At 54.9% G+C, this 26,712-nt stretch overlaps 1 protein-coding gene across 1 annotated transcript; it reads left to right on the top strand.

The window, feature by feature from the left end:
• On the top strand, positions 83-26,712 carry SETD1A (SET domain containing 1A). Its single transcript, XM_021086406.1, is given in 21 exon segments — positions 83-2,534; positions 3,323-3,487; positions 3,724-3,819; positions 5,744-6,014; positions 7,863-7,984; positions 8,216-8,445; positions 8,838-9,687; positions 9,843-9,924; positions 9,927-10,052; positions 10,055-10,626; positions 11,122-11,298; positions 11,425-11,512; positions 12,237-12,394; positions 12,547-12,634; positions 14,442-14,786; positions 21,954-22,994; positions 23,433-23,605; positions 23,703-23,813; positions 23,987-24,106; positions 25,669-25,806; positions 25,887-26,712. Coding segments are annotated over 20 exon segments (5,112 nt in total). The 5' UTR covers positions 83-2,534; positions 3,323-3,337; the 3' UTR covers positions 26,061-26,712.

Below are 26,712 nucleotides of genomic sequence, written 5' to 3'. Positions count from 1 at the left end.
TGGTGACTTGTTCTTAAGAGTCAAGAGGCAAGTGTCACTGAGGGCAGAGCAGGGTGGGAGTAGAGGGGAGTGGGTTCTAGGTATGACCCCTTTCTGGTGCTGACAGGGGCCAGTGACTTCTGAATGTGGAGACTGAGTTATTCCTTTTTTTTTTTTTTTTTTTTTTTTTTTTTTTTTTTTTTTTTTTGCTTTTTTAGGGCCACACCTTCAGTACATGGAGGTTCCCAGGCTAGGTGACGAATCGGAGCCACAGCTCCTGGCCTATACCACAGCCACAGCAACATGGGATCCAAGCCGCGTCTGTGACCTACACCACAGAGCACGCCAACGCCAGATCCTTAACCCACTGCGTGAGGCCAGGGATCAAACTGGAAACCCCATGGTTCCTAGTCAGATTCATTTCTGCTGCACCACAAGGGGGGACTCCTGAGACCGAGTTATTCTAAAGCTAAAGGCTTTTGCACTGTGGTTCCTGAGCCCAGGGTCTCCAACTCTTCCACTGAGGATTTAATATGTTCCTTGTAGTGTTAAATTACTTTTCTTGAGTGACTACTACATACTAGGGGCTTCTCCTAGGTAATGTTTTTCCTTTTCTTTTTCTTTCTTTCTTTCAAGGTAATCTTATTTAATCCGTTTATTTACAATCACCTCAAGAGAAAGGTCTTTGTCATTACCATTTCAGAGATAAATTAGCTAGGAACTCCTTTAAGAAGACTGAGGCTCTTGCCCTAAGCCACTTAGTCATTATAAACTAGGACTACCTTTATCACCATGCAGGGAATCTTTTGTTTGAGAAAAGGAACCAATATCTTTCAACTGGGACAGAAAGGAACCTGATCTCATAGCCTACCCTCTACTGTAAATTAATTTTTTCAACTTTTCAAAATTGTGAAGGATCCTAATCCTTTCTTAGGATTCTTTTGGTGTGAGACCTCGGACCTATTACTCTATTGCTATTACTTAAATTTGTAAATTTGGGAGCTCCCCAATGGCCTAGAGGTAAAAAAAAATCCCACCTTGTCACTGCTCTGCCAAAGTTTGATCCCTGGCCAGAGGAAAAAAAAATTGTGAATTTGTATGAACCAGGCCTCGAGGGCCCCTCCTGCAGTTTTAACACCTACAGTCGTCTTGCATGACAGTAATCAACATCCATTTTCAGAGAAAGAATCTGAAGCCTTAAGAGGTCAGTGACTTGGCCAAGGTCATACATCGAGGGACTCATACACACATATCCGGAACCTAGGGGATCCTTGGCTCAAGTACAAGGGCTACCTGCGAGTGCCATTACCACCCAGAGACCAGGATGCCAGCGTCCTAGCCTGAGAAAAAGCATCAGGGCGACCTCAGTCGGAGGGTCCCAGGTTTAAGCCTGGACTAGTGCTGCCCTCGAGCGGCGGTACTGCGTAACCCAGGGAGGGCCGAGGATTGCGCAGCTGAAAACGGCAGGCGCTGGGACCATGAAGCCTGGGGAATCAACCAGCCCATCCTAGCTCAAGTACGACCTAGTTTATCATTTTTTACAGGACTGGCTCAAGGTCCTTCAGGACCTACCAGGGTTATCACATAACTTTGAGACAGGCTAAGATTTAAGCACTAACGGTGGGCCACTGTGGGCAAAACGCAGCACCCTCTGCAGGCCTCAGTGTCCCCATCTGTCAAATGGGTAGCTTAAACAGGCAGAGGCCCAGAAAAGATAACGGGAGGAATCTGCTCTCTGCATTATGCGCGGCGCCAAACAGTCTGAGTCACTGTAGTTGGTAGTATTTTTCCACCTCCGGGGTGCCCCTCCCAACCCGCCCCGGTTTCGGAGGGTCCTACAGGAAGCGCCCCCGCGACGCCGGGCTCCGCACGCTCTAACCACGCCCTCTGCGCGCAGCGCCCTGGCCCCGCCCACGAAAGAATTCGCAGATTCGCTAGGCCAGCTCCTCCTCAGAATTACTCCTCTATATTCGGCCGAAAATTCTCCTCGGACTCCGTAGCCATTACCCCCGGTCGGAAGTGAGCAGTCCTCTGAGTTGTGCTAGTAAGAAAGGTCCACGGAAAGTGGCCGACTCTGCCAACAGGGCTTGGCTATCGAGGCATTATTTTCTTGGCTCCATCAAGGCGGTGAAGGGAGGCAACAGCTGAGGCCAGGACCTGTGGCGAATCTGCAGCCTCTTAGACCTTCGGCCGCGTGAGGAAGGGGCAGGAAAGAGGAGCAAAAGGAGCGCGCATCCCGTCTACCGATTCGCCCCGCCCGCCTGACGAATCTGCGCTTGTTCAACGCGCCACTCAAATCTCCCCAGCTCTGGCTGGCCGCCTCCCCTCCGCCCCGCCCCCTTTTCCTCAGGGATTAGTCGCTGCTTTCGTCGCCGCCGATTCGTCAAGGACCCGAAGCCAGAGCAGCTGGATAGTTGTGGTGAAGCCCACTCTCCGGGGGATGCGGCCACTTTCCACGCTCCCTGGGCCACAACTCTCGAGCCTCACAGGGCGCCGGCCGAGGCGAAGCCGCTATCCTCGGCCCCTTGGGTCTCCCGGCAGCGCCCGTGGCGAAAGTGCGAATGTAGACGCTGTGCCCGCTGGGCCTCGCGCAGGTGGCGGTGGTGTTTGGTGCGCGCGCCGGGGAGGTGGTGGTGGGGGGGCGCCGCCGCCGCCACCGCTGCGGGGCCGGGTCTCGCGCTGTCGCCGCCGCCGCCGCCGCCGCCTCGCGCCGCTGAGGTGCCGCGCGGGGTGGGGGAGGGGGAGCCGCTCGCCGCGAGCGGGTGAGTGGGGCCGCGCCGCGCGTGCGCGGAGATGGGGGGGGCAGAACGCGCCGGGGCGGGAGGAGAGGGCAGCGGCGCGCGTTCCCCCCACCCCCCCGCCGGGATTCGGGGCCGAAGCCGGGTCTCGGGCTCGGTCTCGCGGTGTTTCCAACGCCCCGAAGAGGTGCCACCTCTTGGCCAGAGGATTGGGGCGCGGGGACGGGAGCGGGTGTGTGGGAGCGGGAGCCGGGCTTGGCCCGGGCCGCTGGCCGGTGAGGAGGCGGGAGGGGGCGGGGCCTGCCAGGGGGCGGGGGAGGGGTCTTGCGCGGAGGCCAAGTGGGGCGCGCGCTAGGGAGAGCGGGAAGGTAAGGGGGCGCGAGAGGGGCCTGGGGGCCTAAGGGGAGAGTTGGGAGGTGGATAGAGAATGGGGTGTTGTGGTGAAAGAAGGTACCCGGGGGGGAGATCTGGGGGAGCCACGGGTCCTGGTGAGGTGTGGAAACTGGGGTAATGAGAGAACCTGGAGTCGGGGCTAGTCCGTGAGGGGCAGCAAGGCAGTCAGGCCTAAGTCCTGAGTCCCCTTGCGTATCCCTCTTTCCTAACAGTGTAAATGAGCAAAGATGGATCAGGAAGGTGGGGGAGATGGGCAGAAGGCCCCGAGCTTCCAGTGGCGGAACTACAAGCTCATCGTGGATCCTGCCTTGGACCCTGCCTTGCGCAGGCCTTCTCAAAAGGTGTACCGCTATGATGGAATTCACTTCAGTGTCAACGTGAGTGCCCAGGCCTTTTCTTTGCCGTCTAGAGAACTCAGGCCCCGTTCCCCTCTGTTACCTCTGTTCGGCACCTCTGTTCAGACGTAGGAGGAACTCTCATACCTGTAACCTACCTTCTTTCAAGTGGGCAACTAGAACCCAGCTCTTTGGCACATGGGTCTCCAAAGGGGCTCCAGAGCTCAGCACCGTGGTTTCACCTTGAGCTGTCTTTCTGTTCCTGCTTATCTTCCTAGGACTCAAAGTATATACCAGTTGAAGACCTCCAAGACCCCCGCTGCCACGTCAGGTCCAAAAACAGAGACTTTTCCCTCCCAGTCCCTAAGTTTAAGGTACGTGTCTGCTAGTCTCCTGGTGTGGTGGTCCTTGGAGGGTGTGGAGGATCCATCCTGGTGGTCTAGTCTGGTCTTCAGCGTAGGACGAGAAGGCTCACAGTCAGATCTAAGAACTTCTGAGGCTATGAGAGTGAGTTGTTCTGATGGGAGGTCAGTTTATTTTCTGGAAAGGTGTAGGCGAGGTGTCTCGAGCTCTTTGAAGGATAAAGACAGATCTAGCTTCTGTGCCTGTCTCTGTGTACTTCTGGACAGCACATAGCACAACAGCGCCCTGTGTGTTACCCCAGTTTCTCAATTAAGGGGAGTGACAACGCCAAAGACTCCGTCCCTGGAGTCCTCTGTTCTTCACCCCTCCTCAGTCTTGTTTCCTCACAGGGTTCCCATGTTCCTGTCCAGGTAGTATATTCACTGGGCCTTGGACTGGATCTAGAAAACTGGCGGTTCTTAGTTTCCTCTACTGGTTCTTTATCCTTTTTCTTTTTTTTTTCTTTTTAATTTTTTTTTTCCTGAGTACAGTTGGCTTACAGTGTTGTGCCAATAATTTTTTTTTTCTTTCTTTTTAAGTAAGTCCTGGGGGGGTTCCCTCATCCCTCTTTTTTTTTTTTTTTTTACTTTGTACCCATTTCTTGGACAATCTCTTTCTTACCCACAACTTTGACTACCACTGAGATGGTGATGAGTTCTAAATCTCTGTTCCCAGCCAAGATCAATCTCTTGAACTCCACACTTACATGCCTGGTGGAGGGACAGCTCCATCTGGAGGCCCCACAGAAATCTCAATCGCAAGAGATGTAAAACAGCTACCTTCACTCCCTTGATCCTGCTTTTCTTTCCGTTTTCTTCTAACTAATGAGTGGTAATACCATCTACTCGGCTGTACAAGCTTGAAACCCAGGAGTCTTCTGTCCTTTATCTGTCACATAATTTGTTACCAAGTCGTGCTGACTCTTTTATCTAAACGCATCTCTTTTTTTAACTTGAGTTTTTCTGTTTTTGTCTCCATTCCTTTAATAAGACTCTCATATTCATTTCTCCTGGGTTTTTTGTCTCCGTTCTCTTTTCTATTTTATTGCTATCATTTATTTCTTATTTTGTTTTTTGTTGTCAACGTTTTTGTGCATTGGCATGTGTGATTACTCATCTGGCCAGGCTTCCTCTCCTGCCTAGATACTGCACACCTGTGTCCTGTCGTGCCAGGCGCTCTGCACGCAGCATCTAGGCATTGCACTGTTTTATAGTTTTGTGTCTTACAGGTTCTGTCATTTTGGTGAACCTGTTTGTCTGAAAAGCCCTGTATGAATGATAACATTTTTGTGAATTCTTTCCTGCCTCCTCTCTGAGCAGAGGTTTCCCTCTCTGAACTTCCAGACACCCTGTCTACACCTTTGCTGACACTTGGGTCACATTATGTTTGTGTGTCTCTCTCTGTCTCATCTTTTTTTTTTTTTTTTTTTGGCTGTGCCTGCTACACACACAAGTTCCCAGACCAGGGATTGATCCCGTACCACAGCGTGGCAATGCAGGATCCTTAACACGCTAGGCCACCAGGGAATGCCTTGTCTTTTCATCCGAACAGGAATCTTTTTTTTTTTGTCATCTTTGTATTCCTAGTGTCCAGTCGCTTAGTGAAAGCTGAGCTAGTGGATCATTTCTGTATAACCTTTCTTTTACGTATGTTCAGTCCTTAGTTTGTGCATTTCTCTTCCTGGATCTCGCCTTTTTTTCTGGGGTGAAGAGAGTTCAGGGAAAAGAGGGGTCAAGACTGGTGTATCCCTTGTTGGGTCCACCTTCTCCACTCCCTTGCCGTTTAGTTTCCCAGTTCTCTCTCCTCAGCCTCATGAATCTCACCTGAGTTTTCCAAAGGGCAGAGGAGCAGTGGTCAGTGGGGAGACCCCAGACTTAACTCCTGTCTTGTCCACAGCTGGACGAGTTCTACATCGGACAGATCCCACTGAAAGAAGTGACTTTCGCGAGGCTGAATGACAACGTGCGGGAGACCTTCCTGAAGGACATGTGCCGAAAGTATGGCGAGGTGGAAGAGGTCGAGATCCTTCTTCACCCTCGTACTCGCAAGCACCTGGGCCTGGCCCGTGTGCTCTTCACCAGCACTCGGGGAGCCAAGGAAACAGTCAAAAACCTCCACCTTACCTCCGTCATGGGCAACATCATCCACGCCCAGCTCGACATCAAAGGTGAGGGCCTCCTTGCCTGTTGCCCGAGGTTGGGCTCTGGCGGAGATGGTACACGCAGATGCCTGTTGGGGCTCCAGGCAACTGATCAGGCACGTGGTTACTCATCTGAGACTCTTGGGCCAGGTGTTTTTCTGATGGCAGAGTTTTATGGAGAGGTTATGGTACGTGTGTTGTTTTTTGTGTGTTATATCTGGCAGGGTTGGCACAGCATCCTGTGGTCTGGTATGTCACTGTGTTTGTAAGAAAAAAAGTATGAAGAGTTCCTCTCAGTAGGATGGATAAAGTCTCTAGTAAATAGCTGCAGGTCAGGTTTTGACACCAAATTCCAAAACACACTGGGTTTTGAGTTTTTGGGGTTTTGAATTTTGGATTTAGAATTAAGGACGTGTATAGGTGAGTCAAGCAGTCTGGGCTTCTGTGTTAAGGAGCAGTAGTGAGGGGTGGAGACTGTGCCATACTGTCTGGTGTCATCTAAAGGGGGCACCTGGGGAGTTCCACGTCGTGGCTCAGTGGAAACAAATCTGATTAGTATCCATGAGGATGCAGGTTCAACTCCTGGCCTCACTCAGTGGGTTAAGGATCGGCATTGCTGTGAGCTGAGGTGTAGGTCACAGACACGACTTGGATCTGGCGTTGCTGTGGCTGTGGTGTAGGCCGGCAGCTATAGCTCCAATTGGCCCCCTAGCCTGGGAACCTCTATGTGCCGCAGGAGCGGCCCTAAAAAAAAAATAAACAGTGGGCAACTGTTACTTGATGTTAACCAATTTGTAAGTGAAGTGAAGACTAATGTTGCCGTGTATATATGTATACTGTTAAACCAGAAATCTAGGTTCTTGTGAAATGTCATTGGCCTTAAATGCTCCGTTCCTCTCTCACCCTTGCGGGTACCTAAGTGATCATGTAAGGCAAATAAAATACAACAGTGGGCTGGCTTTAGCCTTCAGGTTGCTTTTTTTTTTTTTTTTTTTGTCTTTTTGCCATTTCTTGGGCCGCTCCTGCAGCATATGGGAGGTTCCCAGGCTAGGGGTCGAATTGGAGCTGTAGCCGCCAGCCTACGCCAGAGCCACAGCAACACGGGATTTGAGCTGCGTCTGCGACCTACACCACAGCTCACGGCAACACCGGATCGTTAACCTACTGAGCAAGGGCAGGGATCGAACCTGCAACCTCATGGTTCCTAGTCGGATTCGTTAACCACTGCACCACGACGGGAACTCCCTGCTTGCTTTTTTAATATCTTTTTTTGGTCACACCTGTGGCATATGGAAGTTGTTGGGCCGGGGATCAAATCCAAGTTGCAGCTGTGACCTCTGGCACAGCTGCACAGCTCTGCACCCTTAATCCACTGCCCTTAACCCCTGGGGATTGAACCTGTGCCTCAGCAGCCACCCAAGCCTCTGCAGCTACACCATCGGATCCTTAACCTGCTGTGCCACAATGGAAACTCCCAGGCTGCCGTTTTGCAGCTTTAGTTTATAGGTTGAAGAGGTGGGTTCTCACATCGGGTGATCTTGGTATTGAATTCCAGTTCTGCGGCTGACTAACTTTGTGACTTTGTGCAGGTCAGTTTTCTTGAAGGCAGTAAAACAGGGATACTAATGTTTCTCTCCCTTGATGATCACTAACATAGTAACACGTTAGAAGTGTTTTTAGAAACTAAGAAGTGTCGCCTGATACTTTGTTTGTAATAGTTAAAAGGTAGAGAGGAGGTAGAACTGAAAGCTCCAATCCCGAGAGTCCCAAGAAATTTTAGGAAGCTCGGGGTCTGAGAAGGAAGTGGGAATACCAAATTGGAAAGGAGTTGTCTCCTCCGTCTGACTCTCTCGGTTTTCATTTTCCTCCCTCCAGGACAGCAACGAATGAAGTATTATGAGCTGATAGTCAATGGCTCCTACACCCCTCAGACGGTGCCCACTGGGGGCAAGGCTCTGAGTGAGAAGTTCCAAGGCTCTGGTGCAGCCACTGAGACGGTGAGAAGCCTGTGGTTGCCCAGGCCCTAGCCATGTGGGCACAGTACTCAGATGCCAAGATCAGACTCCGGGAGATTCCGGACTAGACTCTTAAGTACCGGAAGAGCCAAGAAAGAGATGCGTAGCTGCTTTCGAGAGACAGGGAATTGAGATTCTTGGTTTGGGGAAGGCCCATTGTCAAATGGTACTTGATCCTTTTTTCTTTCTCCCTGTTCCACTTTCTCTCTCCAGACTGAATCCCGCCGCCGATCCTCCTCCGACACAGCTGCCTTCCCAGCAGGCACTGCTGTGGTGGGCACTCCTGGCAATGGCACCCCCTGTTCCCAGGACACAAGCTTCTCCAGCAGCCGACAAGACACCCCATCTTCCTTCGGCCAGTTCACCCCTCAGTCCTCCCAAGGAACCCCCTACACGTCTCGGGGCAGCACCCCCTACTCTCAGGACTCCGCCTACTCCAGCAGGTGCGGATTCTGGGAACTGCCATGGGGGAGGGGGGAAAGTCTTTCTAAGAGGGAGTTGGAAATAATTTGTGCCAGTTTCTCTGTGGATGCAGCCAACACATCCCTGTCCGCAGGGAACTTAGTCTCTAGCTAGGAACCCATCAGCATTTAGATCTTCCTTTGGGGGAGTTCCCTGGTGGCCTAGTGGTTAAGGATCCAGTGTTGTCATTGCTGTGGTGCGGGTTTGATCCCTGGCCCGGGAAGTCCTGCATGTCTCAGGCTTTGCTGCACCCACCCACACACACACACATCTTCTGGGAGCAGCAGAGAGGGGCTTCGGGTGCTGACAGCCCGGGCAGTGGGGTTGGTCGTACAGAGCTGAATCCCGCTTAACCCCTGCACATTTTCTCCAGCACCACTTCCACCTCCTTCAAGCCCCGGCGGTCAGAGAACAGCTACCAAGATTCGTTCTCCCGCCGCCATTTCTCTGCATCTTCGGCCCCCACGACCACCTCTGCAGCCATCCCCGCCACCACGGCAGCCACCGCCGCCGCCTCCTCTTCTTCCTCCTCGTTGTCCTCATCCTCTTCGTCGTCCTCGTCTTCCTCATCCTCTCATTTTCGTGGTTCAGACTCAAACTACCCAGCATATTATGAAAGCTGGAATCGCTACCAACGCCATGCTTCCTACCCACCCCGCCGGGCAACTCGGGAGGAGCCCTCAGGGGCACCTTTTGCTGAAAATGCAGCTGAGCGCTTCCCACCTTCCTACACCTCCTACTTGCCCCCGGAGCCCAGCCGCCCTGCTGACCAGGACTACCGGCCTCCTGCCTCGGAAGCTCCACCCCCAGAGCCTCCAGAACCTGGTGGAGGTGGCGGGGGCGGGGGGCCCAGCCCCGAGAGAGAAGAAGCTCGGACCTCCCCCCGGCCAGCCTCACCCGCCCGCTCTGGCTCCCCAGCCCCAGAGACCACCAATGAGAGCGTGCCCTTCGCTCAGCACAGCAGCCTGGATTCTCGCATTGAGATGTTGCTGAAGGAGCAGCGCTCCAAGTTTTCTTTCCTGGCCTCCGACACTGAGGAAGAGGAAGAAAACAGCGCCACAGGCCCTGGTGCCAGAGATGCGGGGAGCGAGCTGCCTTCTGGGTCAGGTCACGGCCCCTGCACGCCCCCTCCAGCCCCAGCAAATTTTGAGGATGTGGCACCCACAGGGAGTGGGGACCCAGGAGCTCCCCGGGAGTCACCCAAGGCCAACGGACAGAGCCAGGTGAGGTCGGGTCAACCAGCAGAAGTGCTGGGGTCTGGGAGGCAGGGTTGGGGCCAGGGGGAGAAGGAAGGGAGCTAGACGAGACAGCAGGGATGTGAGAAGCAGCCGAAGGAGCAGGCCGTAGCTTTCAGTGACCATCCTCTGCACCCCCACAGGCTTCTCCATGCTCTTCTGGAGAGGACATGGAAATCTCCGACGATGACCGGGGCGGCTCACCCCCTCCGGCCCCCACACCCCCCAGCAACCCCCACCCCCTCCCCCTCCTCCACCCCCTCCCCCTCCGTACCTGGCTTCCCTTCCCCTGGGTTATCCTCCCCACCAGCCTGCCTACCTCCTCCCACCCCGACCTGATGGGCCACCGCCCCCGAGTACCCCCCGCCTCCTCCACCGCCCCCCCACATCTATGACTTTGTGAACTCCCTAGAGCTCATGGATCGACTTGGGGCTCAGTGGGGAGGGATGCCCATGTCCTTCCAGATGCAGACCCAGATGTTAACTCGGCTCCACCAGCTGCGGCAGGGCAAAGGATTGACTGCTGCCTCAGCTGGTCCCCCCAGTGGGGCCTTTGGGGAGGCCTTCCTTCCATTCCCACCCCACCAAGAGGCAGCCTATGGCTTACCCTATGCTTTGTACACACAAGGGCAAGAAGGCCGAGGGGCGTACTCCCGGGAGGCCTATCACCTGCCTTTGCCCATGGCAGCCGAGCCCCTGCCCTCCTCCTCAGTCTCGGGAGAAGAGGCCCGGCTGCCTCCCAGGGAGGAAGCAGAGCTGGCAGAGGGCAAGGCCCTACCATCGGCAGGCACTGTGGGCCGCGTGCTGGCCACCTTAGTCCAAGAGATGAAGAGCATCATGCAGCGAGACCTCAACCGCAAGATGGTGGAGAATGTGGCCTTTGGAGCCTTTGACCAGTGGTGGGAAAGCAAGGAAGAAAAGGCCAAGGTGAGGGCCAGTGCTTGGGACTGGGCAGACCTGGGGCTCTGCTGGAGGAACTAGACCTCTGGCTTTTTCAGGTTGCACAGCTCAGAGTAGAGAGGAGGGATGATCCAGGCAGGTGGAGAGAGACTGGGCACTTGGTGGGGGACTCAGTTGGGCAGGGGAGCTGGGAGGCACACAGAGCAGCAGAAAAAGAACTTTGTTCTGACGCTGCTGCTTATTTGTGGTGGATAAAGCCCTTGAGTCTCTTGGGCTGCAGTCTTTAGCATCTCTGTCTGTAGAGTGGGAATCATAGTAGCAGCTTCATAAGACGGATGGGCCGAATGAGCGGGCTTTTGAGAAGATGCCAACCTGGGGGGGCTGGTGCAAGGGAGGTGAGAACAGGTGTGTGTCAGGTGGAAAAATGAGGAGATGCGTTTCTGTATTTCTGGGCCCTGGGAGTCGATCTCAGGCGGGAGGGCACACCTGGGTTCTGGGGCTCAGTCCCGCTACTGCCTGCAGCCATTCCAGAACGCAGCTAAACAGCAAGCCAAGGAGGAGGATAAAGAGAAGACAAAGCTCAAAGAGCCAGGCCTGCTGTCCCTCGTAGACTGGGCCAAGAGCGGGGGTACCACCGGCATTGAAGCTTTTGCCTTTGGGTCAGGGCTGCGAGGGGCCCTGCGGCTGCCTTCTTTCAAGGTACTCAGAATTGTGGTCTTGCCGGGCTGGGTGGGGAGAGGGCTGCAGGGGGATTCCCGGGTAAGGGTGGTTGGGAACCACGAGTGTTTAGGTTCGAAACGGACTCCATCTCTTCCCATCTCCCAGGTAAAGCGAAAAGAGCCTTCAGAAATTTCAGAGGCCAGTGAGGAAAAGAGGCCCCGGCCTTCTACTCCCGCTGAAGAAGATGAAGATGGTGAGTGGGGAGTCAGGGGACAGAGAAAAGGGACAAAAGGCGGTTTAGAGTCTTAGAGGAAAGCGAGAGGCAGGCTTGAAAGGGTGAGATGACTTGAGGGCGAGGAGCCAAGTGGAGATTTGAAACAGGGTTAAAATGAAACAGTTCTGTGAGATGTGAGAAGTTTCAGGTCAGTTTATCCCAGGATTTTAGCCGTGGGTCTTATTTCTGGTGTGCTGACTCAGTTTTCTGCATTTCACTCTTCTGTGAGATCAAACAGTAACTTCAGCATCTGGAGCCACAGAAGTTGAATAAATTGTTTTTCCCAAATGCTAAAGCTCTCATGGACCCTTCCTCCCAGTTTGTCGAGGTCTGAGTTACTAGTTGATAACTTTGGGGGCAGGAACCTTCCTTATTGAGTCTGACCTGCTCTCCTGGAGATCCGTCCATGTTAGTACTATTATCTGGGGCAAAACAAACTCATCTCCCTCTTCACCCAGCCCCGAAAAGGGTGGGAGAGAGGATGGGGGCAGTGCGTGTAAAGGTGTATAAAGTGTTAAATGACTCGGAGAGTTTTGTCTTTCTCTGACGAGCATCAACTTCTTGTCTATAGAACGAGGTCTGTGTCTCAGGGCTGTGTGAAGGGTCACAGTTGGTGTATGCAGAGCTCCTTGTACAGGCTAGGGCAGCGGGAGCTGTTATTGCTGATGGTAATTGGCACTAACTGCCCTCCGCCTGGGCCTAGATGCTGAGCGAGAGAAGGAGGTTGGAGAGCCAGGGCGTCCGGGGACCAAGCCCCCGAAGCGAGATGAAGAGCGCAGCAAGACCCAGGGCAAGCACCGCAAGTCCTTTGCTCTGGACAGCGAGGGAGAGGAGGCGTCACAGGAGTCCTCCTCGGAGAAGGTGAGCAGCCTGGCGCCCCGACCCTACCAGGAGCCCGTGTCCTGAGTTCCTGTCCCCAGCTGGCTTCCCTCTGAGCTGGAGCTGGGTGGCTGCGCCTCCTGGAGGGCCAGCTGTCCTTTTCCTGTGAATTCCCACCTGCCTCTTTCCTTAAGGATGAGGAGGATGAAGAGGAAGATGAGGAAGATGAAGAGCGTGAGGAAGCCATGGATGCTGCCAAGAAGGAGACAGGGGCATCAGATGGTAAGCACACACAGGGTACTGAAGAATTCTGTGGAAGGAGGGACTTAGGCACCTGTCTAGCCCTTTCCGAGCGCAAGCTAGCCTTTCCTGCCGGATTGACTGGCCGTCTTTGTCCTGTCCCAAAGCACTTGTTTTCTAGCCCCGTCCTTCGGAACCCTTGGCTCGCTGTAAACCATCCCCAGTATACGCTCCCTCCTGCTCACCTCTGCAGCTGAGACATGGTCTCTTCTGAAGACAACCCAGCAGAACCTGTTTATTTTCCCACCCCCTTGCGTCCTCCTGTGCCCCCTGATGCTGCCAGACCGAGCCTTTCCCCGTGAGCACTGCTCTTCCTTTATGGCTCAGCCACCGAGCTCTGCCGCCTTCCTCTCCCTGCAACTGCTGTCACCAGGCCCAACTTGGTTCTTTAGTTGAAAACCTGTTTGTTTTCCTCCACATTTATTGAGGCTTGGGTATGTCGTTTAGTCCCTCTTTTAATTTGTTTGTCCAGAAACCTATATTGAGCCCCTCCTGTGTGCCAGACACATTCTAGATATTAGGGACATACCAGTGACCAAGACAGGTGGGGTTCCTGCTTTTGTGAGGCTTGCAATCAGTCACAGTGGAGGAGGCGGCTTGACAATCAGGTGAACGGATAATAGCACTTCACATGGAGATACTTGCTAGGAAGGAAGAAAAAATAGGTTAACAGGGTAGGTAGGGAGTGGCAGGGGCAGGGTCGGCAACTGGGGAAGACTGATTGTTTGACATCGGTTGGTGAAGGCCTGGCTCCTAGCGGGGCCGTTTCAGTGGAAGCCAGGATCCTGAGAACGAAGCTCTGAGAGCCCCTCTTTCAGGAAAGCAGAGGGCAAGGTCATCTGCTAGGAGTGAGGGGGTGCAGACCCCTCCACACGTTCACTTGGTCCCCAGTTCCTGTCACTTTTACCACTTCAGTGTTTCTTGAATTAGTCGCCTCCCTTGTTCCTGCTCTCCTGCTTTTCTCACGTGGAGTGTGCAGCCGTTCTGACTGATTTCCTGGTCTCCGTTTCCATCCTTCCCTCTCCATTTCAATCCATGTCTAAACTTGGTGATGGAGTTATCTTTCCTAAAATGCATACCTGACCCCGTTTCGTCCCTCCCTAAGGCTCTTCCTGGCTCCCTGTTTTCCCCAAGTGACTCCTCAGCCTGAGGCTTTAGGCTGGTTGGGATCCAGCGCCCGCTTATCTGTTCAGCTTCATCCTGCCGTTTGCCAGGTCCCTCCCTGGCCACACCACCTGCGTTCTAACTTGCTCTGTTACGTTCCCCAAAAACTGTGCAGTTCTTACAGTCCTTCCAGTGTGTCGTCACTGCCAGAGGCCTAGACCATGTAACACTGTCCATGCTTATGTCGCCCTAGAAGCCTGTCAGAGTCTCCCCGCCAGGCGGTGTCTGTCAGCCCCACTCCGGGCAATGCTTCTGGTTAGAGCAGACTGCTTGCCCGTCTCCCAGGGCAGAGTCTCCTCTTACCTTGGACGTCCCCACGCAGCCCCGCGAGGCTGGGCAGACCCTCCTCATCCTTCGCCATGAGCATCTCCTTCCTAGGGGTGCCCTCCCTGACTTGGTCCACCAGGCAGAAGGCAGGGCTTCCCTTTGCCTCCTCCCCTGGCCCCTCATGCTGAACTTCCTCACACTGTGGACAAGTGTGCTCCCCCGACTCCTTGAGGGTAGGCATTCCCAGCATGTAGCACAGAGCCTGACCTGTCCCTCGTGGTGAGTCCGTGAATGAGCCCATGGCTTGACCCAGTGAGGGTCTTCCCACCTCGCCTGATTGCCCCTTCTGGATTTCCAGGCGAGGACGAGGAAAGCGATTCGTCCTCCAAATGTTCTCTGTATGCTGACTCAGATGGCGAGAATGATAGCACGTCGGACTCCGAGAGCAGCAGCTCATCCAGCTCCACATCTTCCTCCTCTTCCTCCTCCTCGTCGTCATCGTCCTCCTCCTCATCTGAGTCCTCCTCTGAAGAGGAAGAAGAGGAAGAGGAGCAGCCCGCAACCATACCCTCAGCGCCATCGCCCCCTAGAGATGTCCCTGCGCCCCTGCCAGCACCTGCCGAGGAGCCTGAGCCGGAAAGGGTTGCGGACTCCCCCGTCACAGCTCTCCCCGAACAGGAGACGTCTCCGGCAAGACCGGCGGGTAGGTGGTGCGGAGCTGTGGTTTTGGCCTCTGTGGATGTGTGGGTCTGTCTCCCCGGAAGCGGGGGTCGACGTTTATTCATTATATACAAGTGTGTGACTTTGTTGGACAGGAGGCACCGTCTCCCGCCGGTCCTCTCTGGGAGACCTTTGCGGCCTAGCACGCTCAGACTGCGCTGCTGGAGACAGGTTTCCCAGCAGACCAGGGTGCTTGACTGCTAGAGGAAAACAGAATGGTCGCTTCCCGAATAAGTTAAGGAGAAAACTCCCAGTAGGGTCAGTGTCTCTTGCAAACTTTCCTCAAGGCTCTTCGTTGGTGTTAGGGTGTCTACCTGAAGGAGAGGAAATGGCCGCGTGGGCTAGATAGTAACTCTTGACAGTGTAACCCTGTCTTTGCTTTCTTTCCTTTGTGGATCTGTACTTTCGGTTGTTATTTTTTATCTCACCCGTAACTTAGCTTGCTGAGTGAACTGTTTGTTCAGGTAATAGATGTTTATCAGTGGCATCCTTAGAGTGGGTACAAGGGGTAAAACGGTGGCACAGTCGGTGCTGTTTTCACCTTCATGAAGCTTATGGTCTATAGAGACCGTCAGTTCCGTCTCCAGATCATATGTAAGAAGATCTGTGACTACAGACTGATGAGCGCCGTGAAAGTAAAGCATGCGGTGCTCTGAGAAAGGGAGCACATCCGTGGGGAAGTCTTCTCTGCTGAGGCACCAGGGGGCTAACGTCAAGGCAGAGAGGCAGAAGGGTGTGCCAAGCCCCCACAGACAGAGGAAAGGGCGTATCCTCTAAAGGGCGTAAAGCTAACCTGAAGAGTGGAGAGCGAGGGGCAGCTAGAGTGGCTGGAACTGGAGAGACATGCAGAATGAATAGGCCCTGATAGGAGTTTGGGCTGTATCTTGGGGGCAGTGGAATGCCATCAGAGGAATGACGTGATTGTATTTGCGTTTTGAAAAGATGCAATGCAGAGGAAACTTGGAGAGGGGCCAGACTTTATGCCAAGAGATTAAGAGGCTATTGCAGCAAGTAAGGCCAGCAGTGTTGGTAACTTAGGATAGATTGCTCTTGTGATGGGAGTCAGTCCGTTTTCAAGTTACATGTCAAAGGTGCAGGTGACCTTCCAGAGCGCTCTCTGCTGAACACTGAGAATCCATGGTCTGAGATAGCCAGTGACCGCAAGAAAACCTCCTAGTGCTGGTGCGCTCTGTTCTGATCCAGACCCCACGAGAGAAGGAGTCGGGGCTCTGATTAGTCTTAAGACACGTCTCCAAAGTCTGTGGCAGGTCAAGGGGCATCAGTGCTAGTGCTCTTTCGTTCTCAGTAGGGTAGGAAGAAACACTGGAATGGGATCGGATTTGCGTTTCAGGAAGATCATTCTGGCAGGAGGGGGAGGGATGCAGAAGAAGTGAAGGAGGAGGTGGGGCTGCTCCTGAGCAAGTTTGAAGGGATGCGGGTAAGCGAAAGGCCTGAACCAAAGCAGCATGGTTACAGTGGGGTGCAGGGAGTGAAAGTTGGGGCAAGAGTTTGAGAGAAATTTCAAACATGGAACCTCTTGGTCAAACTATTTATCAGGAAAGGAAACTCAAGGAGAACCAGATCTAGGCAGAAGACATGCATTTAATTGGGGGTGAGTTTCATGTGCCTCCCAAGGTCTCCCAAGGGGAAGCATTAAGGCAGCGGGGTCAATAGACCACCTAGAGCTCTAGAAAACAGAAGGCTGGAAATGGAATGGAAAGTGTGGGTGTGACACCCTTGTTTACCTTGGAAGGATCTCTACCGAGAGGAGGGCATCAGAGCCTTGCAGTCTCATGTGAGATCGCTGGGCAGAGTGGAGCCAGAGGAGACTGGCTGAAAGGGAATGAGCAGAGAGCTGGGGAGGAAACCAGAGCGCTCGCGTTTTCAAAGGGAGGGAGTGGTCTGGGTTGGACGGCCACACTAGAAGAAGCCGCTGTGGGTTTGTTGGGAGGTGACTGGTGACCCTAAGCAATTTCAGTGGTGCGGCTCAAGTTAGAGGGTGAGAGCTAGGGACAGATAACCAGTCTTCTGGAAGGGTGAGCTGCTCTTGTGAAAGAGGAGAGTTGGCGGGGAAGATTCCCCCAGCTGCTGCAGTGACCACGCCAACTCCTTAACCCGCTGTGCCACACGGGAGCTCCTAGTTAATGTTTACTGAGTAGTTCGTATGTGTCAGGCTCTAAGGCCTAGCACGTTGCGAATTTCATTTTCTTGTTTACTCCTCAGAACATCCCTAACACCCCTGTTTTGTAGAGGAAGGATTTGAGGCCTAGTGAGATGCTCAGGGTTACCCAGCTGGGCTTGGAGAGACAGCAAGAAAGTGTGGGGTTGGTGGAGGGTTAGTTTTTGAAAGTGGGTGAGACCTGAGTGTGTCATACACTGAAGGGAAGAGGGAACAGGTGGATGGACCGGGAAAGAGGGGAGCATTTGCTGGGAGGTGGGGCAGGGGGACCTCTAGGTCAGATGCAGGTCTCTCTGTAAATGGGGAGGCCAGGTGATGTGGGGTTTCAGCCTGAAGGCCTCCTTTTCTTGTCTTCGCAGGAAGGCAGGACATTGCCGAGCATGAGGAGGATGGGTGAAGAGTCTAGAACTAAGAAGGGTGGGGAGTGAGGCTGAAAGCTGACTAGGATTGCCCGCAATTCAGAGGCCCAGCTGAGGCTGGGAGCTGGGGTGAAGGAGGAGAGAAGGGGGATGGTTGGATGAATTCAGGGTTAGTGGTCTACACAGTGGAGGTGGCGGAAGGCTGTGGGAAGTAGCGTGAAAGGAGAGGACAGAGTGAGGGTCTGCTATGGTCTGGGCACAAGAAAGAAGTTAATTTAGGGGGAGGATGATAGGCTGGAAGGTGACAGAGGATGCGAAATTGAACGAGTGCATCGGGGTGAACTGAAGGGATCCAGGGAATTGTGGTCAGAGGGTCGGGGTTCGTGTCACCCTCCAGGGTGGAGGTAGGTGACATGGTGGGGTGTGTGACTGGTGGAGGGTAGCTGAGGTTGAGTAAATGTGAGAGGCTGGTGAACAGGTTCCCTAGATCGACGGCAGTGGTGGGAAGGGAGAGGTCCTTTGGTTTTTAGAAAATGGTAGGGAAATCGAGCGGCCAGGTATACAACTGGCTAGAGGGGTGTGTAGCCTGATGGCAGGAGCCTGGGAGGGGGCTTCTCTGGTGGATCGCAGAGACGGGCCTGGACACCTTTGGGACTCACTTTTCTTCCAGCATCCCATCTGGCTCATTCCTCTCTCCTGCAGATGGCCTTCCTCTGCCTCTCCATTCTAGCAGAGATGTCTGCCCCCACAGACAGACCTGCTCCTATCTTAGATCCTTATCCGCAGGGCAGTTTCTCTTTGGGCTGGCTTGGGTCAGGTAGCTGTCGCTTAACGATGGCAGGTGGGCCAGGTCATGCATCAGAAATGGTGGATTCTGGGAGGTGTATAGGCTGAGCAGGTACCTGAGAAGTTGTCTCTAAATGGCAGCCACGGCCAGCTTTCCTTCAGGACGGGGAGCAAAAGGGAAATCTGTGGGAAGAAGCTGAGTTAGGAGGAGAAGTCGTTCCAGAGGGCGCAGTGGGCTAGGTTGGGAGGATGGGTCAGAGGAGAAGGCCGCCCCGAAGCGCTGGAGAGGAGAAGAGGCAAGAGGACTCAGAAGAACCAGAGGTCCAGACACCAGCACCCAGTCCTCGCTAGCTTCTGAGCGTGAATTAGTCCTGGCCGAGGCCGCAGGTGGTGTCCAGAGCCCCAGGAGACAGGAGGCTGAGGGCGTGTCGGTGAAGGCAGTGGACACGTGTCGATCACTGCCTGCCTCAGCCAGGCCTGGTGCCGGCCGCCCCTTAGCTCTGTGAGTTCTAGGGCCAGGTGTGAAGCTGCCGAGTCCCAGGGCAGGGGATCCCGAGCAGCGAGGGACAGTGGATAAGACCTCAGACTCAATCCAGGCTGTCCCAGGGGTGCAGGTCTTGTCTGGTCATTTGCTACCTGTGTGACTTTGGCAGGTCGTCAGCCTCTCTCTCTGCCTGGACTTCCTTATCAGTAAGATGCGGTTAATAATAGTACATACCTCATAGGATTGTTGGAGAGTTAAATGAGTAATTATGTATATAAAAGGTTTGGATTGGTGCTTAGCCCCAAACATCAGTTTTTAATCTGGAGCAACCAATCTAAAGATTGGCCCTTGACAACCACCAGCCTCTGGTCTGAGAGGACAGCATTACCAGCGCCTGAGGAAACTGGGGAGGCCTTCACAACTTGGTGGCGTCCAATTGGGTCTAAAGGCTGCAGGTGAGCTTTCTGGATGGGTGAAAGGAGAGGGGCATTCCGAACAAGGGAACCGTGTGAGCACAGGGCCAAGGGCCTGAAAGGCCGTGCCTGCTGGAGTAGCTAAAACCTAGGATGAGAGCAGGAGGCTGTGGACTGGCCACAAGGCCCTTGTCTGGTGGGTTAGGTCTGCAGGACAGGGCGGGCCTCAGGGAAGGGGCTGGGTATGTCTTGAGCAGTGTTCAGACATGCACTATTCTGACCCCTTTCTCACTTGGGAAAATCCCCAGTGCAATTTTGTAAAATAGTTTAAGACAAAAATTCAGTTTCTTACATTGTATCTCTTTCCGTTTACTAAGCAAAGGATATTGTTTATAGTGGAAATAATGGATACTTCAATTCATATCTGGCCAACTGCATCCTTTTTATAAAATGCAGCTGGCAAAAAGTTGTCTTAGTCTCTTCCTAGTTGTTGGATGTGGTTTTGTCACCACCTGTCTTGGTAAAGAGGCTAGAGTCCAAGTATTGATTTCCTTAGATCCCCCACCCCCGCCCTTATGAGTTGGGGCTGCACATCTGTTTCATGAAATTGTCTCCATTGGACTAGAAGTTCTGTGAGGGCTTTGGAAGTGTCTACTGGAGTTCCTTTCGTGGCTGAGTGGTTTACAAACACGACTAGGATCCATGAGGTTGCAGGTTTGATCCCTGGCCTCGCTCAGTGGGTTAAGCATCCGGCACTGCCATGAGCTTCGGTGTAGGTCACAGACTCGGCTCAGATCTGAACGTTGTTGTGGCTTTGGTGTAGGCCGCAGCTGTAGCTCCTATTGGACCCCTAGCCTGGGAACCTTCACATGCCGAGGGTGCAGCCCTAAAAAGAAAAAAAAAAAAAAAGTGCTGCTAAAGTTGTTTCCCTCATACCTGGCACATAGCTGGTGCTCAGTGTTTGTCAAAGATATGAATGACAGGGCAAAACCCCACCCTGTCAAGGGAGCCCATTGTGCTGAAGATGTGGCAGGTATGAGAGTGAGGGAGGCAGGTGGTAAGTGCCCTGTAGGAGCAAGGGGCTGTCAGAAGCTGGGGTGTGATGCCCCCAGAGGTTGGCCAGGTTCCTGCCCATAATTAATCTCATTCTGATGACTCTTTTTTTTTTTTAAATACTTTTCTTATTTTTTGTCTTTTTAGGGCCTCACCCGCAGCATATGGAGGTTCCCAGGCTAGTGGTCTAGTCAGAGCTGCAGCTGCCAGCCTATGCCACAGCCATAGCAACACCAGATCCAAGCCACATCTGCGACCTACACTGCAGCTCATGGCAACCCTGGATCCTTAACCCACTGAGCGAGTTCATGGATCAAACTTGGGTCCACATTGATTCTGGTCCTGTTCATTGCAGCTGAGCCACAGTAGGAACTCCCTGTTTTATTTTTTATTTTTATTTTTATATTTTTTGGCTTTTTGTCTTTTAGGGCCGCACCAGCGGTATATGGAGGTTCCCAGGCTGGGATCGAATCAGAGCTGTAGCCGCTGGCCTACACCACAGCCACAGCAACGTGGGATCTGAGCCTTGTCTGTGACCTACACCACAACTCACAGCAACCCCAGATCCTTAACACACTGAGCAAGGCCAGGGATCAAACCCACGTCCTCATGGACGCTAGTCGGGTTTGTTAACCACTGAGCCATGATGATAACTCTCCTGTTTTATTTTTTTTTAAATTTTTTTTATTATAGTTGATTTACAATATTGTGTCAATTTTTGCTGTACAGCAAAGTGACTCAGTTATACATACATATACATCCTTTTTCTCATTTTTTTTTGTTTGTTTGTTTTTTTGTCTTTTGTTGTTGTTGTTGTTGTTGTTGCTATTTCTTGGGCCGCTCCTGCGGCATATGGAGGTTCCCAGGCTATGGGTTGAATCGGAGCTGTAGCCACCAGCCTATGCCAGAGCCACAGCAACGCGGGATCCGAGCCGCGTCTGCAACCTACACCACAGCTCACGGCAACGCCGGATCGTTAACCCACTGAGCAAGGGCAGGGACCGAACCTGCAACCTCATGGTTCTTAATCGGATTCGTTAACCACTGTGCCACGACGGGAACTCCTCATGTTATTTTTTATCATATTCTGTCACAAGTGATTGGACGTAGTTCCCTCTGCTATACAGCAGGACCTCATTGCTTATCCATTCTAAATGTAATAGTTGGCATCTACCAACCCCAAATTCCCAATCCATCCCCCTCCCTCCCCTTCCTCCTTGGCAACCACATGTCTGTTCTATATGTTCAAGAGTCTGTTTCTGTTCTGTAGATAGATTCATTTGCGCCATGTATTAGATTCCACATGTAAGTGATGTATCTTATGGTATTTATATTTCTCTTTCTGACTTACTTCACTTAGTATGAGAATCTCTAGTTCCATCCATGTTGCTGCAATGCCATTATTTTGTTCTTTTTTTATGGCTGAATAGTATTCCATTATATATCTGTGCCACATCTTTTTTTTTTTTTTTTTTTTTTTGTCTTTTGTCTGTTGTTTTTTTAGGGACGCACCTACGGCATGTGGAGGTTCCCAGGCTAGGGGTCGAATCAGAGCTACAGCTGCTGGCCTACACCACAGCCACAGGAATGCAGGATCCGAGCCACATCTGTGACCTACACCACAGCTCACGGCAACGCAAGATTCACAACCCACTGAGCGAGGCCAGGAATCGAACCTGCAACCTCATGGTTCCTAGTCGATTCGTTTCTGCTGCGCTGTCACAGGAACTCCCTCCCCCCCCTTTTTTTTTTGTGCCATAGCTTCTTAATCCATTCTTCTGTCAGTGGACATTTAGGTTGTTTCCATGTCTTGGCTATTGTGAGACAATCTGATGACGCTGACCCTCTCGTTCCCCCTGTGTGCTTCCTCCCCCAGGATCCGCTGAGGAGCTCCCTCCCAGCGTGCCCCAGCCTCCCCCGGAGCCACCAGCTGGGCCCCCGGCCCCTGCCCCCCGCCCCGATGAGCGCCCCTCCTCTCCTATCCCCCTCTTGCCTCCACCCAAGAAACGCCGGAAAACCGTCTCCTTCTCTGCCGTGGAGGAGGTGCCAGCCCCAGAGCCTCCCCCGGCTGCCCCGCCGCAGGTCAAGTCTCCCGTTCCCACCTCCCGCAAGGTCCCCCGGGGCGTAGAGCGGACCATTCGCAACCTGCCCCTGGACCACGCATCTCTGGTCAAGAGCTGGCCGGAAGAGGTGTCCCGAGGAGGCAGGAACCGGGCCGCAGGCCGAGGCCGCTCCACCGAAGAAGAAGAGGCTGAGCCAGGGACGGAAGTGGACCTGGCGGTGCTGGCCGACCTGGCCTTGACCCCAGCCCGGCGTGGGCTGCCCACCCTGCCAGCCGGCGACGACTCAGAGGCCACAGAGACATTGGACGAGGCGGACCGCCCGGGCCCCCTGCTCAGCCACATCCTCCTGGAGCACAACTACGCCCTGGCGGTCAAGCCGCCGCCCTCCACGCCGGCCCCTCGGCCTCTGGAGCCAGTTCCTGCCCCCGCAGCCCTCTTCAGCTCCCCGGCAGACGAGGTCCTGGAGGCCCCTGAGGTGGTGGTGGCTGAGGCGGAGGAGCCAAAGCAACAGCAGCAGCAGCAGGAAGAGGGGGAGGAGGAGGAGGAGGAAGAGGAGGAGTCGGAGTCATCGGAGAGCAGCAGCAGCAGCAGCAGTGACGGCGAGGGGGCCATCCGGCGGCGCAGCCTCCGCTCCCACACGAGACGCCGGCGGCCGCCCCCGCCCCCCCCACCCCCGCCCCCTCCCACCTACGAGCCGCGCAGCGAGTTTGAGCAGATGACCATCCTGTATGACATTTGGAACTCGGGCCTGGACTTGGAGGACATGGGCTACCTGCGGCTGACATACGAGCGGCTGCTGCAGCAGACGAGTGGGGCTGACTGGCTTAACGACACCCACTGGGTCCATCACACCAATATCCTGAGTCCAAGAGGCTGGCCTTCTCAGGACCGGGAGACAGGCCCAGGCGGTGGGGTGGGGGGCCTCCCTGGGGTCACACAGCCAGGCCCTGTCCTCCTGAGATCATTCCTAGGGTTTGTGCTTATCGCCTTCCTGTCCCGCTCTCTGCCGCGTGCAGCCCCGGCATTTCTCCTCTGGCTGCCGGGCCACCCGTTCTCTCTGCCTCATGCCTCTTCTGCCTCCCAAAGTGCTTCTGGCAGGAAAGGTGGGGTCTGAGACTGACTTGTCTCCGTCTCTCCGTACTCCTCACCCTGAGTTTGTGCGGGACCTCCAGCTAAGGTCGGTCACCCTTTCCTTGGGCTGGGATTCGGCGGTGGGGGGGGGGGGACACGGGGAGCAGAGCCCCAGGGATCTGGTCTGTGAGGACCCGGTTCTCTTCCTTAACACCCTGCACTCACCAACCTGAGCACTCCAAAACGCAAGCGGCGGCCTCAGGATGGGCCCCGCGAGCACCAGACGGGCTCGGCTCGAAGCGAAGGCTATTACCCCATCAGCAAGAAGGAGAAGGACAGGTACCTGGATGTGTGCCCCGTCTCGGCCCGGCAGCTGGAAGGAGCCGACACTCAGGTGAGGCTCCACCCACGCCCCTGCCTGCTGGCTGCACCTTCTTCCCATGAGTTCTCCCATCACTCACCGTCTCTCCCTGGCCTGCTGCTGCTCACAGGGGACGAACCGTGTGCTTTCGGAGCGCCGGTCGGAGCAGCGGCGGCTGCTGAGCGCCATCGGCACGTCGGCCATCATGGACAGCGACCTGCTGAAGTTAAACCAGCTCAAGGTGCGGAGTGGGGCTGAGGAGGGAGGAGGCGCGGTGGGAAGGCCGTGTCCTGGAGCCCTGAGGGCTGCGGTGGGCGAGGGCCCGGGACACCCTCTGCCCTGGGGGTCCAAGGACAGGTGCGGAGCCAGGTTGAAGGGGACACCCAGCAACAGAGTCTGCCTTCCGCTCTCTAGTTCCGGAAGAAGAAGCTGCGATTTGGCCGGAGCCGGATCCACGAGTGGGGGCTGTTTGCCATGGAACCCATCGCAGCCGACGAGATGGTCATCGAATATGTGGGTCAGAACATCCGCCAGGTGAGGCCCCCGCACCCAGCCCCCGATCTGACGGCGGCATGGGGTGCTGACACGAGAACCACCTGACCCTCGGGGTAAAGCCCACACTCGCTCCCTGCTCCGAGATTTAGCCAGTGCAACCTGCCTGCCTTTTTTCCTCCGTTTCTTCCTTCAGCAATTAGTAATGGGTACAAGTAAACTAGTTGTTAATGATCCTGCAAGAAGTGAGACTGATATTCTCTCTCCCCTTAAGGACCTCACAGCGTAGTGGGCAAGATAGGTGTTCAACAGGTAACTGCAGTAAAGGGTGTCGTGTGGCTGCTGTGAAAAGGGCTGGGACGTTCAGGGAGGCAGAGGTGGGAGCACAGTGATGTTTGCATGAGGAGCTGAAGGGTGCTCCCAACCGGGAGACGGAGTGTGCAAAGGCCTGGACGCAGGATGGTCTTAGAAGGGCAAGGACGTCAGTATGGCTACTTGGAAAAATCAGGGCCAGTGGCAGCGGCGGGAGCCGGAGGGGCAGGTGGGAGGCCAGACAGCACAGTGCTTGAGCGCCAGGTTAGTAAGTTAGGACCAGTGGTGGGAAAGGAGAAGAGGCACCGCAAGGCCTTAGGCAGGAGAGGACCTGGGAGGTGGAGTCAGCTCCCTCTGACTACAGAGCCAAGAGAGCACTCAAGGCTGAGGCCAGGGTGGGGGCGAGGGGGCTGTCGCAGAGCCCCTAAAGGCGGGGATGGCCTCCACTAGGCAGTGAGGCCAAGGTAGCTGCAGGACCAGGCAACGAGGTGGCTCCAGAGCAGGAGGGCAGGGGCCGAGGTGAGACGGTTTCTCAGGGTGCTGCCTTTAGCGGCCGGCTGAGTAGGTGGGGCTGCCGGTGAGGGGGTGGAGGCGGGGTGTGGTCACGACAAGCTCCAATCAGGACAGGGCGTGGGAAGTTGCGGTGCCCGGGGGACATCCAGGGGCTGCTCAGTGGAGTGGCAGCTGCACTGAGGTGGATTTGGGCTGGAGGTGGAAGTTTGGGAGGAGCCCTCTCCACTTGCCTGGCAGCCGAAGCCCTGGGAGACAGCGAGTGCACCCAAGGGGAGAGAGCAGCGGCATTATCGCCCTGTTTTCTGGGAAATGAGTTATTCCTCACAGACCGTGAGCCCTGACGTGGACGGCAGCAGCCGTGAGCACCTGTTTTGGAGAAGGGATGAGTAGGGTCCAATCTGTGAAATGGACGCTGTCGTCTCAAGAACTGCCCCAGCCCTCAGCCATCTGGGGGCTCCGCTGGGGGCCAGGCAGACGCTCCAGGAGATGCTGGTGGCTGCTCCTGCCCAGTGACCAGTGTGGACTTCCCTGGGGTCCTCTTTGGGTGACTATCAGAATGGCAGCCGAAGGTATAGGGAGGTGACCCTAAGAGGGGTGCTCCTGGGAGCAGGGTCAGGAGAGTCGGCGCCTTGGAGTAGCGGGTGCCAGAGGGAGCGTCACAGATCCCGGACGGGTCGGCGTGGCCTCCAGGGTGGTAGCTGGGAGACTGTCCAGACGCCTCATCACAAGGGCCAGCGGGGTCAGGCCAGCCCCCTGACCATCACGCTCTGTGCTGTTAGATGGTGGCCGACATGCGGGAGAAGCGCTACGTGCAGGAGGGCATTGGCAGCAGCTACCTGTTCCGGGTGGATCATGACACCATCATCGATGCCACGAAGTGTGGCAACCTGGCGAGGTTCATCAACCACTGCTGCACGGTGCGCGGGGGGCCGGGCCGGGCCGGGGTGGGGCGGGGGCCAGGGGCACAGCCGCAGCTCACCCCATCCTTGTCCTGCAGCCCAACTGCTATGCCAAGGTGATCACCATCGAGTCGCAGAAGAAGATCGTGATCTACTCCAAGCAGCCCATCGGTGTGGACGAGGAGATCACCTACGACTACAAGTTCCCGCTGGAGGACAACAAGATCCCGTGTCTGTGCGGCACCGAGAGCTGCCGCGGCTCCCTCAACTGAGGTGGGGCAGGACTGGTGCCCTCACCCCTATTTATTCCCCTTGGTGCCCTGAGCTCCCAGCCCACCCAGCCTTAGTGGGCTCAGCAGGGCCCACGTGCCCCATCTCCGAATGTGGGGTTGGGGGCCCCCCGAGCCCAGGAGGGAGCCTCAGTCCCTTGAGGCGACTTCTGCTTCCCCTCTTGCCCCTGCCCACCCATCCCCTGAATTTTTTTTCTTTGCGGAGAAGAAGCTGTAAATGTTTTGTAGCTGCCAGCAGCTGTTTCCTGTGGAAACCTGGGGTGCCGGCCTGTACAGATCCTGTTCTTGGGGGCTGCACAGCCCCCTTGCTTTGTGTTCATGGGGCTTCCCCTTTGTGCCCTGCGTGCACCCCTCCCCAGTTTAGGGGTCTCTAGGGGCAGTGGCCATGTTCTCCCCCTGGGGGGGGGCCCTGCGCCCCCAGTCCTGGGGACTCCGTGCCTGGAACCCTGCCTCATCTTCTGTTCCTGCCAGACCCTGTGGGTCACCCTCCCAGCCTGGTGTCTGGAAGCTCCGGCTTTGCCAGGCCGGGATGGTGGGGGGCGGGCCCTTCCTGTTGGGCTGGACTGTACATATGTTAATAGCGCAAACCCAACGCCACATTTTTATAATTGTGATTAAACTTTATTGTACAAAA

Source organism: Sus scrofa, chromosome 3, assembly GCF_000003025.6.
Source record: "Sus scrofa isolate TJ Tabasco breed Duroc chromosome 3, Sscrofa11.1, whole genome shotgun sequence".
Classification (NCBI taxonomy): domain Eukaryota; kingdom Metazoa; phylum Chordata; class Mammalia; order Artiodactyla; family Suidae; genus Sus; species Sus scrofa.
Note: the sequence above shows the minus strand (reverse complement) of the source record. Positions and strands in the feature narration are given on the sequence as shown.